Raw genomic sequence first — 22,896 nt, forward strand, 5'->3', positions numbered from 1 at the left:
ACCAAAAACAGTGTGAGATAGTAGTCTATATCTATGACCCAACATTTTTAGACTTGGGACAACATACCCTTAGAAGTACATCTGTTTGACTCTTTGAGGTTAATGGATTTGCTAACCTAAAATCAAACCAACCAACATCATTAACACACAAAAAAATTCAAAAACCAATTGAGATAGGTGGATTTTGGAATATAAATAAATAAATAAAAAGTGCTAATTGTTCATTTGTTTAAAAGTCCAGTTGAGCTAAAGCAGTTGGTGAGATAGTGTTGTTACATTGGCTATGGAGAGAGAAATTTCTAGATTGGAGGAGAGCATCTTTGAATGCCCTAAATTTTTGTGAAGGGGAGTTTGAACTTTCAACCATGGAAAACCTTGGGATAAAAATAATGAAAAAATTAATTTCAAGTTTAATCATCAGGCAGTCAAGGTCAAAGAATATCCAACTTTAACTCAATGGCAATTCTCCGAAAGTATTTGTTTGTGTGATACCAGACACCCTTTAACTGTTCAAACACGATTTTTGAAAAAATTCGTAAACATCAAAAGAATGTGATGCAGACACCTTTTAACTGTTCAAACACGATTTTGAAAAAAACTCATAAATATCAAAAAAAAAAAAAAAAAAGTGCAAAACAGACAGTATAAAGCGAATCATGTGTTTGTTTAGTGCTTGGACTTCCTCTTTCATTTGGGTAGAATTTTAGTGTGATGCAAGTTTCCATATATGGTAGAATTGCTGAATGTCAAGGTGGTGGGCTTTCTTTTGGCTGCGAGTGGACTCTTTTACTTCTTTTCTTTTGACTATGGGATGTCCCCACCTTTAGATGGACGACACATTGCAAAGTAGGAGATTGAACCTTGAACCTACACTTTTGTGTTCATGTGTGATTCTTGACCAACAATTTCACCTACTTGCTTTCTTTTTATATATAATTTTTTGTAGTGGTATTATCAATTTCTTTCTTTAGTAAAGATATATTTTCTGCTTTTTCATAATGTCAAATAGGTTATGTTTACTTGTGGATCTTATATTCCCACTAGCATATCACTTGTTCTATTCTTGTATTATTTTTCTAAAATATCATTTGATTAGATAGAAGTAGTTAAAAAGAATTCAAGAATCTTGTGATCTAATGACATCTCCATTATCCTCAAAACAGATGGTAAATATTCGAGTTCTCAAAGAAACAAAATGAATTTAATTTATTTCATATTAAAAAAATACTAATAATAATATATTTTCTGAATTCGAAAAATATCAAATGAGTTATGTTTACATACGGACCTTACATCCTCATTCATATATCACCATTCTCAAAATTCCAAGGATATAGGCGCCCTATTTCATTTGGAATAAGCCCACGCCCATGGTGAAAAGGAAAGACCCGTGACAAAAGAAAAGACACGTCAGAGAAAGAGTGTTGAGAATAAATTTATATAAGAATTTAAAAGAAAAAGAAAAATGATTTGCATGTGACACCTTTTTTGTTCCCCTCTGAAAGACACTTGAATTTCTTAGAAGAAAAAGTACTGCACTTGGTAGCATTAAATCGGTGATTTGTATTTAGGATTGGAAGAAATTTTATTCAAAATTATAATTAAATTTTCTCCAATCTCAAATTCAAATTATTAATTCCGTACTTCCATACATAATATGGCCTTTTTAAAATTAAAAAAAAAAAATTATTATTATTAGATAACTCCAAATTATTGGTCTCCCTTTACCCTAATTGATTTGGGTCTAAATTCCAACTTCAAGGTGGACAATGCTTAAAAAAAAAAAAAAAAAAAAAAAAAAAAAAAAAAAAAACGAATTATTTGCACAAAAATCAGTAAATCAAATATAAACAACACCAGTAACCGACCAATAGCATGACACTTGGAAAGATCGAGTGTTCAGCCTAGTGGAGGTGTCTGTTTGAACTTTAAAAATAAAAAATAAAAATAAAAAAATAAAAAACTCTATCAGGAAGAAACAAAAAATAAAAGTTAAGAAGTAGAATAAAAAATAGTTGCAATGAATCTAACCCCACGATGTAGCCCAAAAGGCCCAAAGACCAACTTTTGCCCAAAGCTTAGGCCCAAAACCCAACCCAAGAAAACAATATATATTAGTATATATACTTTTAGGGTAAAGTACACTAACACTTCCACGAGATTTGCTAAAAGGACATACAGACAGATTAAACATATCCCATTTTTTAACAATGATACCTCCTCAAGTCTGATATTTATACCAAAGACACCCCATGATAATGAATTGACATTTTTGTCCTTTAACTTTTATATTGACCAATTTCAATATTGAAATTACCTATCTAACCTCCTCTACAAACCCATTATTTCCGCAATGTAAACTGAATACTCCGTATGAGATACTGCCAGTTCTGGAAATTGATATTGGTTTTTTTCAAGAATTTTGGAATAAAGATTATATAATGAACTTCTACAGGTGATGTGTAATTCATAGTAGCAGCATCAGTGAATCACAAATTCAAGCTTGATATAGGGTTTTCTCTTTACCTAGACCTTGCTGTTTGTTTTTTTATTTCAATGATCACAGTTGTTTTAAGTATTGATGATTAAATTTAGCACGGTTTGTAGTCATTTGAAATTGCATGGAAAAAGATTCGAGAAGACCTTTTCGGTTATATTGTGCACGGTAAACAGTAAAGTTTTAGAGAGATCGGACAAAATTGGGATCTAAGGTTGGATATGGTTTCGAACTTCCTTTTTTTTTTTTTTCTTTGTTTTTTTTTTCTCCAGTCAGCTGTTAAATAAATGGTGCCGCTCATGAGTTTGTGCCTAACTGTGTGTGTGTTTTTTTTTCACCAATCAAATGAACCAAATTTAACCTCTAAGCTTAAATAAAAGTGACCTAACCAACAATCAGCTGGTGAGATATGACGAAGGACTGAATAGCTGTTCTCGTTACTGTGACATGTCATTTGCAAGAGTGAAGTAGTAAATTTTTAAGTGGATTCATTGATCCACATAATTTTATAGGATTGGGAGAGCAATCTGTTCCATGCCATTTAGATGATGGATGATTGTTTCACTGATATTCGCTTTTGTTGCACAAAGTATACAACGTCCAAAAGTTCCTCTTTCCAACACCAATAGTTTACATTGCCGACGACGCCCTCAAACACAACACCAACAGATCCACTGCTTTGAGCTCCGATTGGCCGACGGTGGAATCGCTAGGTGCCTTCATCTCTCTTCTTCATTGCCTATTATACCGGCGAGATCGTGGCGGTCGTCGAGTCCGACAAGAACATTGAGACCTTCTGCGGCCAAGTAGCCGCCATCATACTTAATGAGGGCGACGTCGGAACAGCCATCGCCGAAACGGAAGACGAACTCGACCAAACCAAATCGAAGGCCTCTTGTTCATCGTCAGATCTGATTCACCGGTGCGATTCATCCCGTAGCTTCCGCCGCCTCCTTGTGTTTGTATATAGTGTTTGTATATACATATATGTGTATATAAAGAATTGGAAGGGTGAAGGGGTGGCTGGTGTTGGCGCGACAAGAGAATGCAGATGTTGTCTCGCCACCGTACTCATCCTTCACCGGACGATTTCACTGCCGGAGTATAGAGAGAGAGAAAGGAGGGGTCATTACAGGAAGGAGTAATATATATATATTTGCACGGATGGGTATATGTGTATACATCGGTGTATAGAGAGAGAAAGGAGAAGGTCAATTAGGTCATTTAACTGTTTTTTATATTTTGTTATTAAAATTAATCAAATGATGTAGGGCAAATTAGACCTTTCACACGTTTTAGGCTATGTTTGGCTGTCAAATTTAACAAGGGAATTGAATAAGTTTCATCCGGGTGTCCTTTTGGCAAACCTCAAGGGATATTAGTGTATTTTACTTTACTTTTTATTATACTAGGAAAAGGCCCGTCCATCGCACTTGATAAATGTTTTGTAACTTATAGAATTTTTGTTTTTGTTTTTGTTTTTTTTTTTTTTTAATTATTGATTTAAAACTTGTAACAATAAATTTTACAAAAAATTGTAATTTTTGTAACTCTTTTTATATTAATTAATAAATATTTTTTTATATTAATAAATAAATACTTAAATATTTTAAAATAGATAATTTGTATTACAGGTTTATAAAAATTATTTTATTTTTTGTAAAAATATTCATAATAAATAGATAAATACAAGTTATATGTGTTAAAGTTTTATAAAAATTATTTTATTTTGTTTAAATATATTTTTGTCTAATTAGATTTTATTTTATTAAAAAACTCATAATAAATAAATAATATGATAGAGTTTTATAAAAAATAAAACAGTTAATTAGTGGTAGATTTTATAAAAAAAATTTAAAATTAATAAAATAGATAATTTGTGGTAGAATTTTATAAAAATTATTTTATTTTCTGTAAAGCTATTCATAATAAATAGATAAATACATGTTATATGTGATAGAGTTTATAAAAAATAAAATAGTTAATTTGTGGTAAAATTTATATAAATTATTTTATTTTGTTTAAATATATATTCTTCTCTAATTAAATTTTATTTTATTAAAAACATATAATAAATAGATAATGTGATAGAGTTTTATAGAAAATAAAACAACTAATTCGTGGTAAATTTTATAGAAATTTTTTATGTTCTTTAAATATATTCTTATTTAATTATATTTTCTTTTATTAAAAAAAGTCTTAATAAATATATAAATAGGTAATATGTGTTCGAGATTTTATAGAAAATTTTTTAAAATTATTTTTTTATGAATTAATAAATATTTTTATATATTAATAATTCTTGTCTAATTTGATTATATTTTATTAAAAAAACTCATAATAAAAGGTAATTTGTGGTAGAGTTTTAGAAAAATTATTTTATTTTTTATATCAATTAAAAAATATTTTTAATATTAATAGTTCTTGTCTAATTAGATTTTATTTTATTAAAAAACTCATAATAAATAAATAAATAGGCAATTTGAGTTAGAGTTTAATAGAAACTCTTTTTATATTAATTAATAAATAATTTTTATATTAACAATTCTTGTCTAATTATATTTCATTTTATTAAAAAAATTCATAATAAATAGATAAATAGGGAATTTGTACTAGAGTTGTATACAAATTATTTTAAAACCTCTTTTTATATTAATCAATAAATAAATTTTTATATTAATAATACTTGTCTAATTAGATTTTATTTTATTAAAAAACTCATAATAAATAGATAAATAGGTAATTTGTGTTAAAGTTTTATAAAAACTCTTTAAATATATATTTGCTTAGTGTGATATAGTTTTATTTAAAATAAAATAGATAATTTGTGATAGAGTTATAAAAATTATTATTATTATTTTTTAAATATGTCCTTGCCTAATTAGATTTCATTTTATTAAGAAATTCATAATAAAAGCTATAACGACCTGCAAATTCTAAGACAACTTTTACAAGTGGACCCCGCACCTCATCACTTCTTATCTTTCTTGTTTGTCTCTGTTTCGGCCGCTTGCATTTTATTAGGTAAATTTTAGAGTTTTATTGAATTTATATATATATATATATAAATTATTTTCATATCAATTAATAAATATTTTTTTATATAAATAAATAAATACTGAAACGAATAATATAGATATAGATAAAAACTCTTTTTATATCAATTAATAAAATATTAAAACTCTTTGCAGAGCTCTTGTATTTTACTCTGAAATTCTAGCATTCTCAATTTATGTATCCCTTCCTCCGTGCCTTTATTTATAAGATTCTTAGATTAATAGGACGATTATATGTGTCCTCTTCTTCTGATAATGATATAATCATAAATAGGTCGGTCTGGTTATATTATGATAATTATCTATAAAAATTAACAATTAGTTTTATATCCATTAATAAATATTTTCTATTGTGATTGATTTTATTATATAATTTTAAAATTTTATAGAATCTAATTTATAAAAATTATTTTTATATTAATTAATAAACATTTTTTATATAAATACTGAAACACTGAACTACTATAATTCTTTGTACCCCGCTGCCATTCCTCAAAATGGCCTTTTTCCACCTATTGAGAGAATAGAATAGTTTCTGCAATGCTCGACACTTCCAGGGTCTTCAATTTCGCGGTTCTTCGCAATTCTACCTTTTAAAATTACTCTCCCCCTCACTAAAAGTATGTATTCTCTCTCTACAATCTGACGCTTTGAAATGGAAAACTCCATAGACGACGACGACGGAGCTCGAAGCAGCGTTTTTTCTGAACTAAAAGCGTACTGTTTAGAACTTCTGGAAATCCTCCAAAACCCTAAGAAAAACCCCTCTACCCTCCCTCAACTGCATCACCTTCTTTGCCGATCCCCACCCGATCTTCTCCAACCATTCTTCGAGTACGTTCATCCTATCTTCTCTCTCTATATATGTATGTTATTTGCATATGGCCCAACTAGTGTAATTTGTCATCATTTTGTGGTTCTTTAGCCTGAATTATGTGTTCATGTATAGGCATAGCTTTGGTTCTTTTTTGGGGGTTTTACAACGTTTGAGATTTGGGTTTTATATGAATCCCTTGAATTTTGTTACAATGGCCTTGGCCATGCTAACAGCATAGAGAACAGAGGATTGACAAAAAAGAGGAAACAAAGGGCAGATAGAAGGAAATAACAAAGAATGCATCACTGAACCCTTTAGTCAGTAAAATGTAGCTAACTACCTAATGGAGTCAAGATTGTAGTTTTAGCACATTTAGTGAAGAAAAATGGGCATGTGGATCTGAGAGGAGTTTGATTTAGTCTTGGATCATACCTTACCTTTACTTCAATTGACATTTAGGTTCTTTGATTTATTCTCTTTTGCAGCTATACGCTGTTCCCGTTGTTGCTTCTATTAGATGCAGCAGTTGAATGCAGATCATCGAGAAAGGTTGATTCTGAAGAGAACTCTGTCCTGAAAATACCACATAAGGTTAGTGATGCTGTGGCAGAAGGTGTGCTTCAATGTTTGGAGGGACTCCTGAAGAAGTGCCATTTAGGATCCGTGGATCAGGTATGCCAATTTAGAATGCTATTTATGTTTGGCATGAGCCTGAGCGAAGCAAGACAATGTGTGATAAAAATGCATGCCAAATATTCTTACAACTGAAATAATTCAAATTATTCAACACAAATCAGTCAAAAATCTAGAAAAAGAAAAATCAGCATAATATTTTATTAGGTCTATTTTAATCAATGTATAGATATCCTTCAGTTTGCATATTCATGCAACTAAATCAAATTCCACTTGGATGTGCAATAATAAAATTTTATAATCATATAGATTTTAAACATGTATATTAACATAAATTCGATGAACCTAGGCTTTTATGGGGCCTAGACGTACGCTTAACATCTATGGTCATTTTAAAGGAAGAAAGTAGGGGCTCTGAGATTTAAATAGCTTAGAAGTCAAGTGCAAGAGCTAGCTTCCAATTATATTGTGTGGGCTTTACTACCTTGATTCTGTTTTTCCCATTTTTCAGTTCCTTGGACGTACATTAGTTATTCTCTGGATGTTTGATTCTAACAGTGTGGCTTATATGCTTTACTATTTTTTATCTTCTTTCATCTCTTTGGTTATTATTTTAATTGGTTTTTAGAATTGCTTCATATTCTTATGCTTTGTGCGCTTTATGCTTCTTGCTTGCTTACAATTTGCACTTTTTCTCCTATACACTCTTAGTTTGGTGTTCTTCTTCATTGAATCATGTCAATAGCGTGATTGACATGTATGCTTCTCTTTTTAACTGTGTTGTGACAATCATACCTATTTAAAAAAAAAAAAAACTGGGTGGGGATTTAGCCAATTCACAATTTCATCAAATGAGAGTTGCAGCATATAAATATATATTTTTGATCAGTAGTTGCAGCCTATGCATATTATATGTGCGTGATGATCATGAGCCACTTGGTTATTGAAGAGGCAATATTTTATAATATATATATTGTAGAACAGCCAATGTTAAGATATGAAACTGATCACTGAGATGCTATGTTTTTATTTTTTATTTTAACAAAGCTCCAAAGACCAAGAAAAGCTCTTGCTATGATATCTAGTTACTTTTTAGGACTTCAGCTTTCGGGAAGCCTTTCAGCAATGGTGTGCATGCAGTTTCATCAGTTGAATACCGTCACTATTTTGTACTTTGACATTTGAGTCTTGATATTGCAATTCAAATTACTCTTATAGTTCACATTCCTTGAATCTTTCAATTGGTCTATTTAAGTTATAATACTATAAATTGCTTTTCAACCTGAAGTATCATGGTAAATTTCTACAGATGATTGTAGTGCTAAAGAAATTGACTTATGGAGCACTACTTTCCCCATCTGAGGCTGCAGAAGAGTTTCGTGAAGGAGTAATAAGATGTTTCAGGGCACTGCTTCTCGGTTTACAATTGTGCTCTGACAAATCTTGCTCTTGTAAACAAAGCAATGGTCTGCCAACTCTTGCAGCAAGCAGAGAATTGCTATGTCCACGTACTAGACTTCCAAAATATGATTCAGAATCAGAAGGATGCTTGCTTGCTTTTCTCCAATCTCAATCTGCTTCGGCTGCTGTTGGGCACTGGCTATCACTTCTTCTAAAAGTATATTGATTTTTACATTTTATCCTCATAACATTTGGTTAATTAGCGAGCACTTTGTATTATTTTATGCTTTTTCATTCTTCCCCTTGTCCTCATTCACACAATTCTTCTAAGGAATCAATCTTGTGTTTTATGTGAAGGCTGCGGATATTGAGGCAGCCCGAGGGCATCGAGGCAGTGCAAAGCTCCGTATAGAAGCCTTCATGACCCTTCGCCAGCTTGTGGCTAAGGTAATTTTGTGACCTTTGGTGAGCCTAATGCTAAATAAAAGTATATATTACTCCTTGTTGTGTTTTGCTTATTTTTCCAGAGGTGTTTCTCTGATTCATTCCTTCAGAATGAGGTGCCCACTGTGAAAGGCCCCGAATATCCTCGTCATCATCATCATCCTTGCCTATATCTACATAAAATTTTAGGAAGGGAATTGACATGATTTATAAGAATTAGATTGCACAATGCCTGAGCCTCTAGTCGTATTTAGTGACAGAAAAACATGAGAATGAGAACTGTAGTTCTTTGCTTGGAGTTACCTTTGAACTTCTGATAATAAAAGCATGCTTTATGTTCCTGTCCTCTTCTTCTTCTTGCTTTTTTTTTTTTTTTTGGGTTCTCGTTCCTTCTTGAAAGACACATCATTGGATAAATCTTGATTTTAATGGATCTGTGTCTCTCCATGATACTACTCTCTGGATTCATATCAATTCTTTTTGACATGAAAGATTCGTGTCTCATATGTAAGTCAGCTTGTGTAATTTCAATTCAGGAGTACTAGCATGGATGTGCAAGTGTTTGTTCGTAACTTCATATGTGAAAAATCACATGAATTTAATCAATGGTAATGTGTCTTTTTGAATTTCCTTTTGTAGGTCGCCACAGCAGATGCATTAGCTTTCTTTTTACCTGGTGTTGTTAGTCAATTTGCCAAAGTTTTGCATATATCAAAATCAATGATTAGCGGGGCTGCTGGAAGTGTGGAAGCCGTTGACCATGCTATTAGAGGTTTGGCCGAGTTTCTCATGATAGTTCTCCAGGATGAAGCTAATTTATCTGGTCTTGGTATGTCCATAAATCTTGTTACTGGCTTTCATTCAAGTAAGGATAAATCTATGCAATCGTTTTTGGAGGAACTCCGTCACTTGCCTGTTAAATCTCAAAGTCAGAGTGAAATCTTAATAGAAGATTCAAGTGATGATGCGGTAAACAGGATTTCTTCCAAAGTTAGTGTCAAAGAGAAGGGGAGTATTGATTCTGGCAATGTGGTAGGATCTTTTTCTGTGGATCGTACAAAAGATTGGATTGTGAGAACTTCAGCTCATGTGAATAAGCTATTGTCCGCAACTTTTCCACACGTAAGTTTTTATAGCTGACTTGGTGGTAGTAGTCATTGAAGCATATCTTAAGGCTGTCGCATGTCATTTAATATTTTTCTCACTGTATCTGTCATTTTAATTCTTCAGCTGATAAATCCTTTAAATTATTTTCTAGCTTTGTGTTCATCCAGCGAAGAAGGTGAGACGAGGACTTTTGGCTGCCATACAAGGACTATTATCAAAATGCAGCCACACTTTGAAGGAGAGCAGAATTATGCTTCTGGTGAGCTGGGTAGAATTGATGCTCTTAACACATTTGAGTTGTCAATATGAGCTGTCAATAGTTATTGGATGCTTTCAATCCTGAACAACATGAATATTGAATATCCTTGATTGGAAAATGTGTTGAATTTTGTTATTCTTCTAATATGAGTGCGATTATATTTACCAAGAAAAAGAGCTAGCAATAAGGAGAGCCAGAACCTTTAACGCGTTTATTTATATTGTGTGATTACTTGCTTGTAAGATCAATATTTAATAGAGATATGGGAAATGTTGAATTTTTAGTTTTGTAATTTCCTTAAAAGTTTGTTGGTTAGGTTTGAGTTGCTGAAAAGATCACTTCAGGACTATGGTCCTTAATATACCTCTAAATATATAGCAATTTTTTCAGAAGCCTATTTATGTGTTGTATTTGGTCAATATTAAAAGGTTTATTAACTGTTCTAATTGGCCTAAATAAGTTAGATCATTTATGAAAATGATTTAGTGATTAAGTTCAATTCTTCCCTTTGTTATTGTGTTACTCACCGAAGATTTAATTATTCATTTGTCATTATACTTGGGCTTTATATTTGTTTTAACTGTTATTAATGCAGGAGTGCTTATGTGTTTTGGTTTGTGATGACTCTGAAGAGGTGTCTAAAGCTGCACAGGTTTTCCTTGGATATATACTCTCATCAAGTGGGAAATATCTTGTAGAAAATGATGTTGCTAAAATCTATAACAGGTTTGCATTTTCATTTTCTGAAATGGGACAAACCTTTTATTGAAATATCTCAACTTATCTTAAAAAGACTGACCTTATTTGTGTAAAACTTCGTTTCTGAGACAGGCTCATTGAGGAACTTCCAAAATCAGTGCTTGGAAGCGACGAATCACTTGCGCTGTCACATGCAAAGAAACTACTTGCAATAATTTATTTTTCAGGTCCTCAACTCGTGGCTGATCACTTTTGTCAGTCCCCTGTATGTTGCACTCTTCCACTTCTTTAGTAATTTCCAGTAAAGAATGGTCTTATTTATATTCCAATGTTTTTCTCTTATTTAAATTCATTGAATTAAAAGAAACACCACCACTTATCATTACTAGGGATGGTAATGACCCCTGAAATTAGGGTAACCTTGAGTTGAACACTTGAACTGTCTAGCTAATATAATTCAATACAACCTTGACTTGGTCACGGAGGTTTGAGGTGAAGAAGAGTTGAAAAAAATGTAGAAGAATGTATGAATCTCAATTGCAATTTCTTAAGATTTACCTTTTGAATATAATTTAAGGTTTTATATCACGTGCTTAAAGGCCACGCACATTCTGTGAACATATCTTGATCTTTGTTTAGTGATGATACTTCCAAATTTCAGCTCCTCCCACTCCTACTTGGCTGACCTTTCAAAAATGTTTGACATGTCTGAGAATTCTCTTGGAAGTTCACTGGCATCCTTCACAGTTCCTGGGTCAGCCGACATGAACACCTTTGATTGCAACAAATAAAATCTCCATTTTCTTTGGTCACAGCCTTGAAATTTAAAGTACAGAAACTGTAATCATAAACATTTCTTGTCTCTCTTGTCAATGCATCTCTTCATACCTAATATTTGGACGATTCATCACAAATCAGACATTAATTTATAACTGAAACCTTCTTTTCTTCTTTTGGTAAATGAGATGACATTTACTAGAAAAGAAAAATGAGTTCATTAAAAAGTTGCGGCCATGTCACTAGTTTTCTTTCTCTTTTTATTTTTTATTTATAATATTCTTTTCATGCTCTTGTTATTTTTCTTAGTGTGTAATTGTTCATAAATGGCTAGATGGAAGAAGGTTTATTTCCAGTTCTTCAACTTCACCATGGAACATGAGTATTGATATCCTGTATGGAATACGTAGGTCACAACTGCTCGGTTCTTGGATGTTTTTGCTGTGTGTTTGAGTCAGAATTCAGTATTTGCTGGCTCTCTCGACAAGCTTATTTTAGCAAGGCCATCCTCAACAGGATACCTACACTCTCTAGCCGAGATGAGAGGTGGCATTTACTTTACCAACGATCATGCTATCATGGATGCTGCTTCATCTGAAGAATCACATCTCCCCAGTAGTCAAAACAAACAAATACTATATGCAGTGGAAAATGTGCAAAAGGAGTATGACATCCCACGCATGCCACCTTGGTTTGTTTATGTTGGCAGTCAGAAACTATACCAGACTCTTGCTGGAATTCTTAGACTTGTTGGTTTATCTTTAATGTCAGGTTGTTTCTGCTCTTGGAATCCAACATCTTTGTTTAAATATAGTTCTTTTGTAGTGCGCTGAACTTATGCCAAGCCTCATGTTTTTGCTTGTAACCAGACTCAAGAACTGAAGGATCCTTTTCTGTTATCACTGATATTCCGCTGGGTTACTTCCGTAAATTGATTTCTGAGGTCCGGATGAAGGAATACAATAAGGAAAGCTGGCAGTCTTGGTATCATAGAATTGGTTCGGGTCAATTAGTGCGCCAAGCTAGCACAGCGGCCTGTATTCTGAATGAGATGATATTTGGTATATCAGATCAAGCAATTAATGCTTTCACAATGATGTTTCGAGAGTCCACAATAAGATGTGAAGAGATGGAGGGATATGATGCAGGATATTGTGAGGATAAACATTCATTTCCTAACAAATTGGATTGGAAAGATTGTTTGGAGAGAGGAGCAAGGACTCGCTTGATCAATTGTGTTGGCAGTATATTACATGAATATCTATCCCCTGAAGTTTGGAATCTTCCAATAGAGCATAAATCTTCTCTTCAACAACCTGACAGTGAAGCTGAAGATATTACTTCACATTTTTTTCATGACAATGTTATGCTGCACCAGGAAATATACATTTTCCTTCTTCAATAGAAAGTATGATTTAACAGAAAATATTTGGAATATATAGTACTAAATGCAGTGTTCTTTTTCTGAAACAGATGATTATTGATGGGATAGGCATCTTTAATATGTGTCTCGGGAAAGATTTCTCTTCATCTGGATTTCTTCATTCATCACTTTATGCATTGCTTGAGAATCTTACTTGTTCAGACTTCCAAATAAGAAGTGCAGCCGATGGTGTCTTACGTATTATTTCAGCAATGTGTGGGCATCCAACAGTGAGCATACATGCTATAAATTTCCCAATTTTTTATAGAATTTGTGGTCAATGGTTGATGGTATATTGACTTTTTGCAGGTAGGGCACTTGGTTTTAGCAAATTCAGACTATGTAATTGATTCTATATGTCGGCAATTACGTCATTTGGATCTTAATCCTCATGTCCCAAATGTGCTGGCTGCCATGCTTTCCTATATTGGAGTAGCTCACAAAATATTGCCACTATTGGAGGAGCCAGTATGATTATCACACTATATTCTATTACTGGTTTTGGTTAATTTAGTTGCTCTTCTTTACAAGGTCTCACGGAGTTGTTTTTACAAATTGTGGAAATATGGAAATTTTCCTTTAATTCATATTGTTGCCTTGGTTCTCTCCCCCACCCCCACACTCCCCCTGTTAAACCTCCTAGGTTATTCTCTACTTGTTCAAATAATAACATTTCTTTTCAAGAAATTTTAGTTCCCAAGAATTTAACTTATACACAATCAGTAATTCTTATGAGTATACGGGGAGTTCTTCTCCTCAGACACTTCCGATGTGTCTATTTGTGTGTGCATTTGTGTTTTTTTTTTTTTTCGGAATAAGAATATGTTTTGAATTCTTCACGTGCTTTCAGATTTTAATACACATGGCCTGATACTGTGATATTGTACAGATGCACTCTGTTTCTCAGGAACTTGAGATTCTTGGCAGGCATCAGCACCCAGATTTAACCATTCCCTTTTTGAAGGTCATACTTGAGTTGTACATTTACTCCCTTTTGCAGCATCTTTGTTTTTTTTTTTGTGACTATTTTTCTCTGCTCTGCTTTCTTTGCTATTTTGAGTTTTAATCTGATATTAGTAAGAACAGAATAACAGAAAGCGGGATGAAGGGAAAGTGAAGTTTTCATTTACTGTTTAAATGATTAATATATGTAGAACGTGAAATCTCTAATTTCCTTCTCTACAAGTCCCCTTGAGTTGGGTAATTATGTATCACACATGCTTTCCTCATACATTGCTTAAGAAAGAAATTCTTTGCTGAAAATAACTTTTGGTTGCTTTTAGCATTTACCAAAGAAGACAAACTTGCACCGGCTTTAGTTTCTCTCTGTTTAGGTGAGGGTCAATCTCCATATGTTCATTCCTATCACATTAAACTGGGTTGTTTGCTATACTGTTGGATGCTTCATTATAAACATACAAATAAATTCGCGGCTAATTGAAGTTGGAACTTTAATGCCTAGGGGGTAGAATAGATGGTTAAGGACCTTGCTTGAGAAGGCATCGGCAGACTATTAGAATAGTTGGCTAAGGACCTTGCTTGAGAAGGCATATGTGGACTATAATTGGTGTGTCACGTTGGGGCTTGACACATGCTGGGAGAGATTTAGTTCCACTACCTGTCAATGTTTGGAAAAACCCCTCTAGTCATTAAAAATATAAAATAAAAAAAGAGATAAAAAGAAAGAAATAATTTGGGACTTTTGAGGGAAAATTGTCAATTATGTTACCTCTCAAAATTTCATGGTCTCTGCACTTATATGATCATTGTTGCTGCTTCATCGTCAGTTGTAAACACAGACCATATTTTTGTTCAACTACAACATACTTTTGTGTAGGATTTTTTTTTTTGTGATAAATATACTTTTCTAAAGGAATTTGCCAACAAGTGACTCAATATCCTAACAATTTTACACAAATAAATCTCTCTTCAGGAGAAATTTTTAGATTGCATACAACTTTATGTGAAGCTTCTGAATGATTAGGCTGTAGCATTATGCATATACTATTCTCTCTCTCTCTATGGATAAGCTATGTTGCCTCTAGAAGTAGGGATTTGTGCTTTGTGGGTTGAGTTTTCAGCTCCTCATAAGGTCAGTTAAGTATGTTTTGCATAATGATATGAATGCTGCTCCCTTATGGGCATACTAATTGCTATATTGGTGTCTTCGAAGAAAGCCTACTAATTCAAGTCAATGCTAAAATATACTTGTTTAATGCACTTCTTCGTCACCAACTTTTGAGAGCTATGTCTTCCTAGTGCAGTTGTTTCTCAAGCACAGTATTGTTCCAAGGTGATACACAGTGTCTATATTCACTTTTGTGGAGATATCTATGTCATTATAAATTGTGTTCTTTTCTTCTTTAGGCTGTAGCAGAAATTGCTAAGGCGTCGAAGTTTGAAGCTTGTTCCTTGCCTGCTCAAGCAGTGTCATATTCTGAACATTTAAAGTCTAAGATGTCTGATATGGAAAAGCAAGCAATAAGGGCTTCTTCAAGATCACATTACAATAATGATATTGATGTGTCTCCCATGGAATCAGGTTAGTATATCTGGGTTTTTGACTGATGTTAAATTTATTATTGTATTGTTTTTGCGGTGTGCAGAAATTTAATCCTTACCAAAACCATGGAATTGTAAGTTTGGTGTATTTTTATTATTAAACCACCAGTGATTTAAATTTCATTTGTCAAAAAATTTACGGGTCTCCTTGAAGTTAGCTTACCACTTTTCCTGTTTATATCAAAATTTAAAATATTAAAAAATGAGCTACTTTTGTATTCCCTTGACTCAAAAAATTATTCATGAGTCTAAAACTTCTGTGCGACTCTACCACCCAGTCAATTCTGTTCCTCTTAATCCCTCTTTCATGGCCACATATCTTTCCAGCTAAGGAATGAGAAATCTTTCTCCTATTACATGAATCCAATTTTCATTTCATCGAGGAAAAGCCATCTTTTTCTCAACAATGTCTTTGTCATTTGATCCAATACCGTTCCATTAGATAGGAACAGATTTGACGAGTTAGTGTGAGCTTATCCATGCAGTTATGCACTCTTCGAATAGGAATCCATTTTCTGAAAGATCCTAGCTTTCGTGCTTTGGTGGGTCTCTGAGATCCTTTCGATGACCTATGTTGTATTGAAGGGATATCTATATAATCCGATCCTTCTAACTTCTGTTTTTTTCTTCTTGTTATAATGGAATTGCTATACATCTATACCAATTGGATGTAGCAGAAAAAATTGTTGCAAACAAGTTGATTTCCCCTTTAAATTGGAGGAAATAAAAAATTCTCTTCTTTCTCTTCTTTTATCTTATACCGGATAGGGAATTCTTGGCAAGGGAAATTGCTCTGAAGCCAGTCTTGTGTTCAAAGGCTTGCATTGAGTTCATGGTTTTCACCAAAAGCTTTAGAAAAAGTTTAATCCCATACCTCCTGGAGGCTTATTACCTTCTTATCTTAGAAATAGATACAACGGAATATCAAATTTTTTTTTTCGATAGTTATTTTGTTATTAAGCGATGCAAAAGTCAAATTTGAATGGGTTGTCAGTACCTTGTGTGGTTTGATGGCAAATTTGGATTTCTTCCTGGCTTGTTTAAAGCTATACTTTTTCTCTAAATTGGAACCTGCCTTTGCCTTCCCCCCTCAAGGGGGATTTGTTAGTGAGCTGGTGATGTAAATAGCGCAGCAGGCCATGCCCCACAGGGTGCACTATCTATTTACTTTCTTGCCCTCTTATGTTTAGGACTGATAGTGACTGTAAGAACTCCTTTTTATGCACGAAACAGTGATTTAAGATCGTAATAGTGGATTCCTCTATTATTATGGTTTTGGTGGGATACCCTCTTCGAAATAGGACATTGGCTTTGTTTTCTTGGTATATGAGATGGAAGTTGGCTAAACAGTCTTTTAATGATTTCTCGGTAGACAAGCATGCATGAGTCTGCCCTTTTTCTCTCAAGCGAGAGCAAGTAAGCTAGCTGAAAGGCGACACCAGCTAGAACGATTGAAGGGAAAGATCTTTTAAAAGTACTCAATAGTACAGTTGAGTTGTAAAGTGCTAGTGCTCTCACTTACAGAAACAGAGGCTCCTAAATCAGAAAGAAGAACGGCACTTCAACCAGCCACAACTGCATTAGCAGTTCGCATGAAATTGAAATCAGACTAAACCAAGGTCGAAGAGGCTTTAGGCCTTATCAGTCCGAACAATAAGACAGGAGGAAAGGAAACTAGGAAGATAGTTGCACCCTGCGGGGCTAGTCACACCACCTGCTGACTCAATAACAACTCAAACTTGGAATTGCTCAAGTGATGACTGAAAGCTCTTGTGGTTGACTGTAGTAAGTGGTGGTGATAATTGATCGACTTTCGTGCTAGTTCTTTCTCCAGCATGAAAGTTCCATTTCAGGCAAGGACGACGTACCATGCTACTTTTGTTTTGTGGAGCCCCGCTTTGGTCTCTGGTTTGATGGTTGTACATGGCAATCGATACATTCCGTTTCATTTCAACCATCCCAACATTCTTTACCTGCTAAAATGATCATTGAACCTTCTGTCCTTTATTTTCCATTCACATGTAGTGGACAACCTAGAATCTATAGGGATTGCAAATTTGTTAGTAGTAATTGTTTTGTCCCTTATATTTTTATTAAGAATATTGGTTCATGATATTTGCATTTTGGGTTTGTAGTATGTTGCATATCGTGCTAAAATTGGGGGACTACTCAAAATTTACAATTTTATGAGCCAGATTACCTTTTGTTTGCTTACCTCAGGAAGATACATGTCGGTTATCGAACAATTTTTGTTTGCCTGTGTTTATTTGATTAACGACAACCTTAAGGATGTCTGTGTATACAAAAATATGTGCATCGAATATATAGATATGTATATGTATGTGCTTCTTCTCATAAACATTTTATGCTGTCCACTGGTAACTGTTTGAGTTTCAACTGATTTCAATGTCAAAATGACTGACTATAAGTCTACCTCAATATCATGTTGAGAGCAGAAGATGGTGCCAACTCCAATGGTGTTGATATGCCTATAGAGCAATGGGAGAGTATTTTGTTCAAGTTGAATGATTCCAAGAGATATAGGCAAACTGTTGGATCTATTGTTGGTTCATGTTTAACAGCTGCAACCCCACTACTTGCTTCAATGATGCACGGAATATGCTTGGTGACCCTGGACATAGTCGAGGTATTTTTATCAGGGTGAACAGTGTTCAAATTTACTTGTTCCTACATAAAACTCTAATCATTGATCCTTGGTAATATCAATATGTGTTTAAGTTCCTTGCCTCTATAAATGCTCTAATGATCATTTTGCCTTAAATATATCAATACGCATTTTAGGAAAGTTCATTGTCTTTTTTAGGTGGTCTCTTTGGATTTTATCGTTGAACATATCTTAACTTGCAGAAATATCATAGCGATTAGTACTTTTTTTAACATTATCTAGTAGATCCTTCACGATCTAATGTGTCACCTAGACAAAAACCAGAGAAGAAATAGAATCAATGATATGTTTGATTTAAAATTGTAATTACTGATTTGTTTCCTCATTGGCAATGAAAATACTGCATCTGTTTATGTATTTTAAAAAATGCAACTTATATTACACCTGGACAAAAAGTAGAGAAGAAATAGGGGCCGTTGCCTGGTGCAGTGGTAAATTCCTTGTGTTGTCAAGCATGAGAACGCGGGTTTGGATCTTGAGAGCAGTCACTTTGCACAAATTGATAAACAACGATCCCACTAGATAATGACCCTATGACTTTTTTTGTTTTTTTAACGAAAAACAGAAAAGTAAAAGAATCAATGATATGGGGTTTTGTTTATTTAAAATTCTGAATTAATAATTTGCTTCCTCAATGGCAACAAAAATTCCCTGATAAAATTGTCCATGTGTGTATTCAAAAGAAAGGCAACCTTAGCCTTTGATATATATGTGTGTACACATCTTTTAATGTTGTTTATGAACTGTTATAGCAGTGCCCATAAATGGTAACTTTGTATAAACATGCGCCCCAATCTAAATAACTAATAAAGTTATGCTAAGATTATGGACACCTTCATAGAGTGGAGTGTCAGAATACTGTCACTAAGGCGTGTTAGAAACAAATCCTTATTAGAAGTTACTTTTATTCCAACTCTAATTGAGGTCCATTTATTGTATAGCCTGTTAGGGTCCAACAGAAACGAAACATTCCATGAGTTGAATAACAATTGAACTTAAATAGCATAAACGGGAATTTAGATGCACCGACAAGGCAAATCTTGAAAAAGCGGGATACAGACGCATTATGGCATGGAAAGTACAAATGTAATTTTTTTATATATACACATCTATTGTGCAAGGGAATGGTAAGATTTTGATTTATGCAGTGTTTTTATGTTCATTGTTCTTGGTCTTGGCACGTAATGTTCATTCAAGAGGAAAAACATAAACATAAAGTCACTTCAACTGTCAACAAATTCTTCTCATTTATCTATTTTGTTAAACGAGTTGACTGCCATCATCTATCTTCATTATAGCAGTGACAGATTAACTTATTATAAAATGATTAAAAAAAAGCTCAACAACATACAGAGTTAATTGAAATTTGTTGTTTGTTTCACTTGAAAATGTTTCAATATTTATTGAAACTTTTGTTTTAAAACTCTGAACATCTCCATAGAGTGAAACTTCAGAAACAGCCAGTGAAAATGTTCAATATAAATGGTTCCTTGGAGAAGTGTCCTTGCTACTTATGCTGCAAAGCCTGCAATTATGACTGAGGTGCTTTGATTGTAGCATGTTAGCTGTAAATAAATAGACCCCTGTGATTTAGATAACATTTGACCATACAAGGGCCTCTTTGGAATTTCGACTGCTCAAAATTGAAAACAAAAATCTCACTATAAATCTCAGTAATTTGATATTTTATGAAGTGTAAATCAACTATGTAAAACAAGATATTCTTGGTATATTTGTATTAATTTTGGGGTGAATGCAGCAAAATCAACCAACAGGTCTGTGGCCTAGCGGTACAAGGCTCCTACTTCCCAAATGGAAATTAGGGGTTCGAACCTCAGTGGAGGCGGTGTGTGTGAGTCCCAACTAGAAAAAAAAAAAAAAAAAAAAAAAAAAAAAAAAGGGAAAATCCATGGAAAGCTTTTTTTTATCCTAGACAAATTTCAAATCTCTTAAAGTAATGGTGTACAACAGATGAGAGAGATAAAGGCCTGAGATGGAATTCATATCTTTGATTGGATGGAGAGACTGCAACCATTGTGATGTTTGGAACAGAAATCTAGTTCACACGAAAAGCTTGAATCTTTGGGAACGTGGAGGCAGCCTACTTTTTGGCCGAAACTAGAATACACGTGGACCATATATTCTATGTGATTGACTTGCAAAAAAGGCCCGTGTAATTCGGATGATACTTATAGCCACTATATCTTGTTCATGTCTAAGCCCTGTGGCCTCTAAATTTTAAGGGCCACAGCTGTATCAGGAAAAACAACAGCCAATTCGCAATGATGGTAAAGCTGTAACATGTTATTTTATTGAAATCTAAAGTTGGTAGAAATTGTAATTTCATGGAAGAAAAATACTACCTAATGTGGTTGGATGACTTTATTTTCATTGCTTTTGATTCAATTGATGGATTTTGAACCGCCAAATGGCACAACTCACCCTTTCAAAATTACATGGAATGTGCAAAGTTGTTTACATGCTGTCACATCAATTTTTGAGTCTTGATATTTAAATACTAGCTCATTTTTCAATTTTGTGGTGGATATTGAATTGGTTTTTTTAGGATGGCATTTTGGCTCTTGCAAAGTTGGAAGAAGCCTATAAGCGTGAGAAGGAGACGAAAGAGGTGCTTGAGCGAGTATTTGAGTTGTGTTCATATCATCACCTTCAGGATGCTTTGGAAGCATCCGAGACCGGAACTGATGAGAATAGGTTGCTGCCTGCAATGAATAAAATATGGCCTTTCTTGGTTGCTTGTTTTCGAAATATGAACCCAGTGGTGTGTGATCTTTTACTTCTATTGCTTATTTCCTTCTAACTCCAATTTGTAATTTATTTTGTTTTGAGTTTTTATGTCATACATCATTTGACGGTTTGGAGGGTTTGTCCCTCTTCCAGTTGTGGTTTCATATGCTATTTTTTCATTGTATGCTTCATTTACCATATAATCTTATGATTGTTCAAGTTCTGCATTATGGCTTTTGAAATGGAAATTCTCTTATACATGTTTCTTTACATGCCATCTCTTTTATGGTGAAAATAAAAGTTGTTTCTTGACACAATTGCATATTTAACTTTGCTGTTCATACAGGCTGTCCGGAGATGTGCAGGTGTAGTAAGCAATGTTGTGCAGATCTGTGGAGGAGATTTCTTTTCCCGCCGCTTCCATACAGATGGCCACCACTTCTGGAAGCTTCTAAGCACATCCCCTTTTCTGAAAAAACCCATCTCAAAAGAAGAAAGAACCCCCTTACAACTTCCTTACAGAAGTACCTCTCTCTCTTCAGAGGATTCCATGGCTGAGCGTTCCAATCTGAAAGTCCAGGTGGCAGTGCTCAACATGATTGCTGATTTATCCCGGAACAAAAGGAGCGCATCCGCATTGGAAGCTGTCCTTAAAAAGGTCAGTGGTATTGTTGTAGGGATAGCTTGTAGTGGTGTTTCTGGGCTTCGTGATGCATCCGTCAATGCTCTGACGGGACTTGCATCCTTAGACCCAGATCTTATTTGGCTTCTCTTAGCTGATGTTTACTACTCTTTAAAGAAGAAAGACATGCCTTCACCACCCGCCTCAGATTTCCCAGAAATCTCCCAAATTTTGCCCCCACCCTTGACGCCCAAGGGTTACCTTTATGTGCAATATGGAGGGCAGGGTTATGGTTTTGACATTGATTTTTCTTCAGTCGAATCTGTATTCAGGATATTGGATTCCCAGGTTTTTAGTTCACAAAATGTATAGCTAGTTTTATTGTAGGAATAAGAAGAAAGAATGTATAGCTATTATCATCATTATTTTTTTGCTTTACATAGTGTATGATTTCTGATTCTATATGAAAGATGCCATTCACAAGTAAAATCAATATGCATACATAATTTTATATGTATCAGACGGGGGGTTAGAGATATTACTTATAAAAATGACAAAAATTGAAATAGTGAATCTATTGTCATGAACAAATGGTGTCTAAAAATTTTGTGATTTTTATTGTTCGAGTGTTAACGGTGTCTAGAATCACAGGAGTTTATGGAATTGCTTTATCATCTTTATATTATGAAAACATAAGCATAACAATATATATGTGTAACTTTTCATTAAAACACTGATAGCTTTTCTCTCTCTGTGTTATTCATTCTTATGCTGTGTGATCATCTTTCCTGCTCTCTATCTCTGCTAGTGCTAATGAAGGATTGGCTTGACTGGAGTTGGGACTGAAAGAAGGATAAAACAGTCTCATCATCCATATAACCATGATCATAAAAATTGAGAGAATGGCTTCTGCAATCATAATTGAACGACTTTGATTTCTTGGGCTTGATGGCCACGCCTACGTTTGCACACGGAGGTTCAATCTTCGGATTATAATATGCGCCTTTTCCGGTTGACACTACCGGAGGTGCAGCCCTCTTCGTTGTGTCTAGAACTTTTTCTCCTTTTCATTTTTGTTCAAAGGGTGGAGATTCCTTGCCATCTTGAGCTTTCTCAAACTCATTTGGCCTTAGGAACACCAAGGTGTAGCTTCTCCTCATTTTTG

The 22,896-nt window shown here is 33.9% G+C and overlaps 1 protein-coding gene across 1 annotated transcript; it reads left to right on the forward strand.

Annotated features, from left to right (window-relative positions):
- Window positions 1-6,039: 6,039 nt before the first annotated feature.
- Window positions 6,040-22,200, forward strand: LOC132312369 (uncharacterized). Its single transcript, XM_059810710.1, has 17 exons — window positions 6,040-6,387; window positions 6,856-7,042; window positions 8,313-8,621; window positions 8,762-8,851; window positions 9,488-9,970; window positions 10,107-10,214; window positions 10,810-10,940; window positions 11,046-11,178; window positions 12,101-12,461; window positions 12,560-13,069; window positions 13,165-13,343; window positions 13,423-13,581; window positions 14,003-14,077; window positions 15,481-15,655; window positions 18,132-18,322; window positions 20,928-21,143; window positions 21,456-22,200. The coding sequence occupies exons 1-17, from the start codon at window positions 6,209-6,211 to the stop codon at window positions 22,101-22,103; spliced, it is 4,134 nt and encodes a 1,377-aa protein (XP_059666693.1). The 5' UTR covers window positions 6,040-6,208; the 3' UTR covers window positions 22,104-22,200.
- Window positions 22,201-22,896: the final 696 nt, after the last annotated feature.

The sequence above is a fragment of the Cornus florida genome, unplaced genomic scaffold, assembly GCF_030987335.1.
Source record: "Cornus florida cultivar Cherokee Brave unplaced genomic scaffold, ASM3098733v1 CherokeeBrave_3.0.0_Hap2_Chr06, whole genome shotgun sequence".
Classification (NCBI taxonomy): Eukaryota; Viridiplantae; Streptophyta; class Magnoliopsida; order Cornales; family Cornaceae; genus Cornus; species Cornus florida.

What these genes read in the sequence shown, in the direction of transcription:
- LOC132312369 (XM_059810710.1), top strand. Translation starts at nt 6,209, where the DNA reads ATGGAAAACTCCATAGACGACGACGACGGAGCTCGAAGCAGCGTTTTT. An exon ending in CAATGTGTGGGCATCCAACA is followed by an intron (nt 13,344 to 13,422) that starts GTGAGCATACAT and finishes GACTTTTTGCAG; the next exon opens with GTAGGGCACTTGGTTTTAGC. An exon ending in TGCCACTATTGGAGGAGCCA is followed by an intron (nt 13,582 to 14,002) that starts GTATGATTATCA and finishes GATATTGTACAG; the next exon opens with ATGCACTCTGTTTCTCAGGA.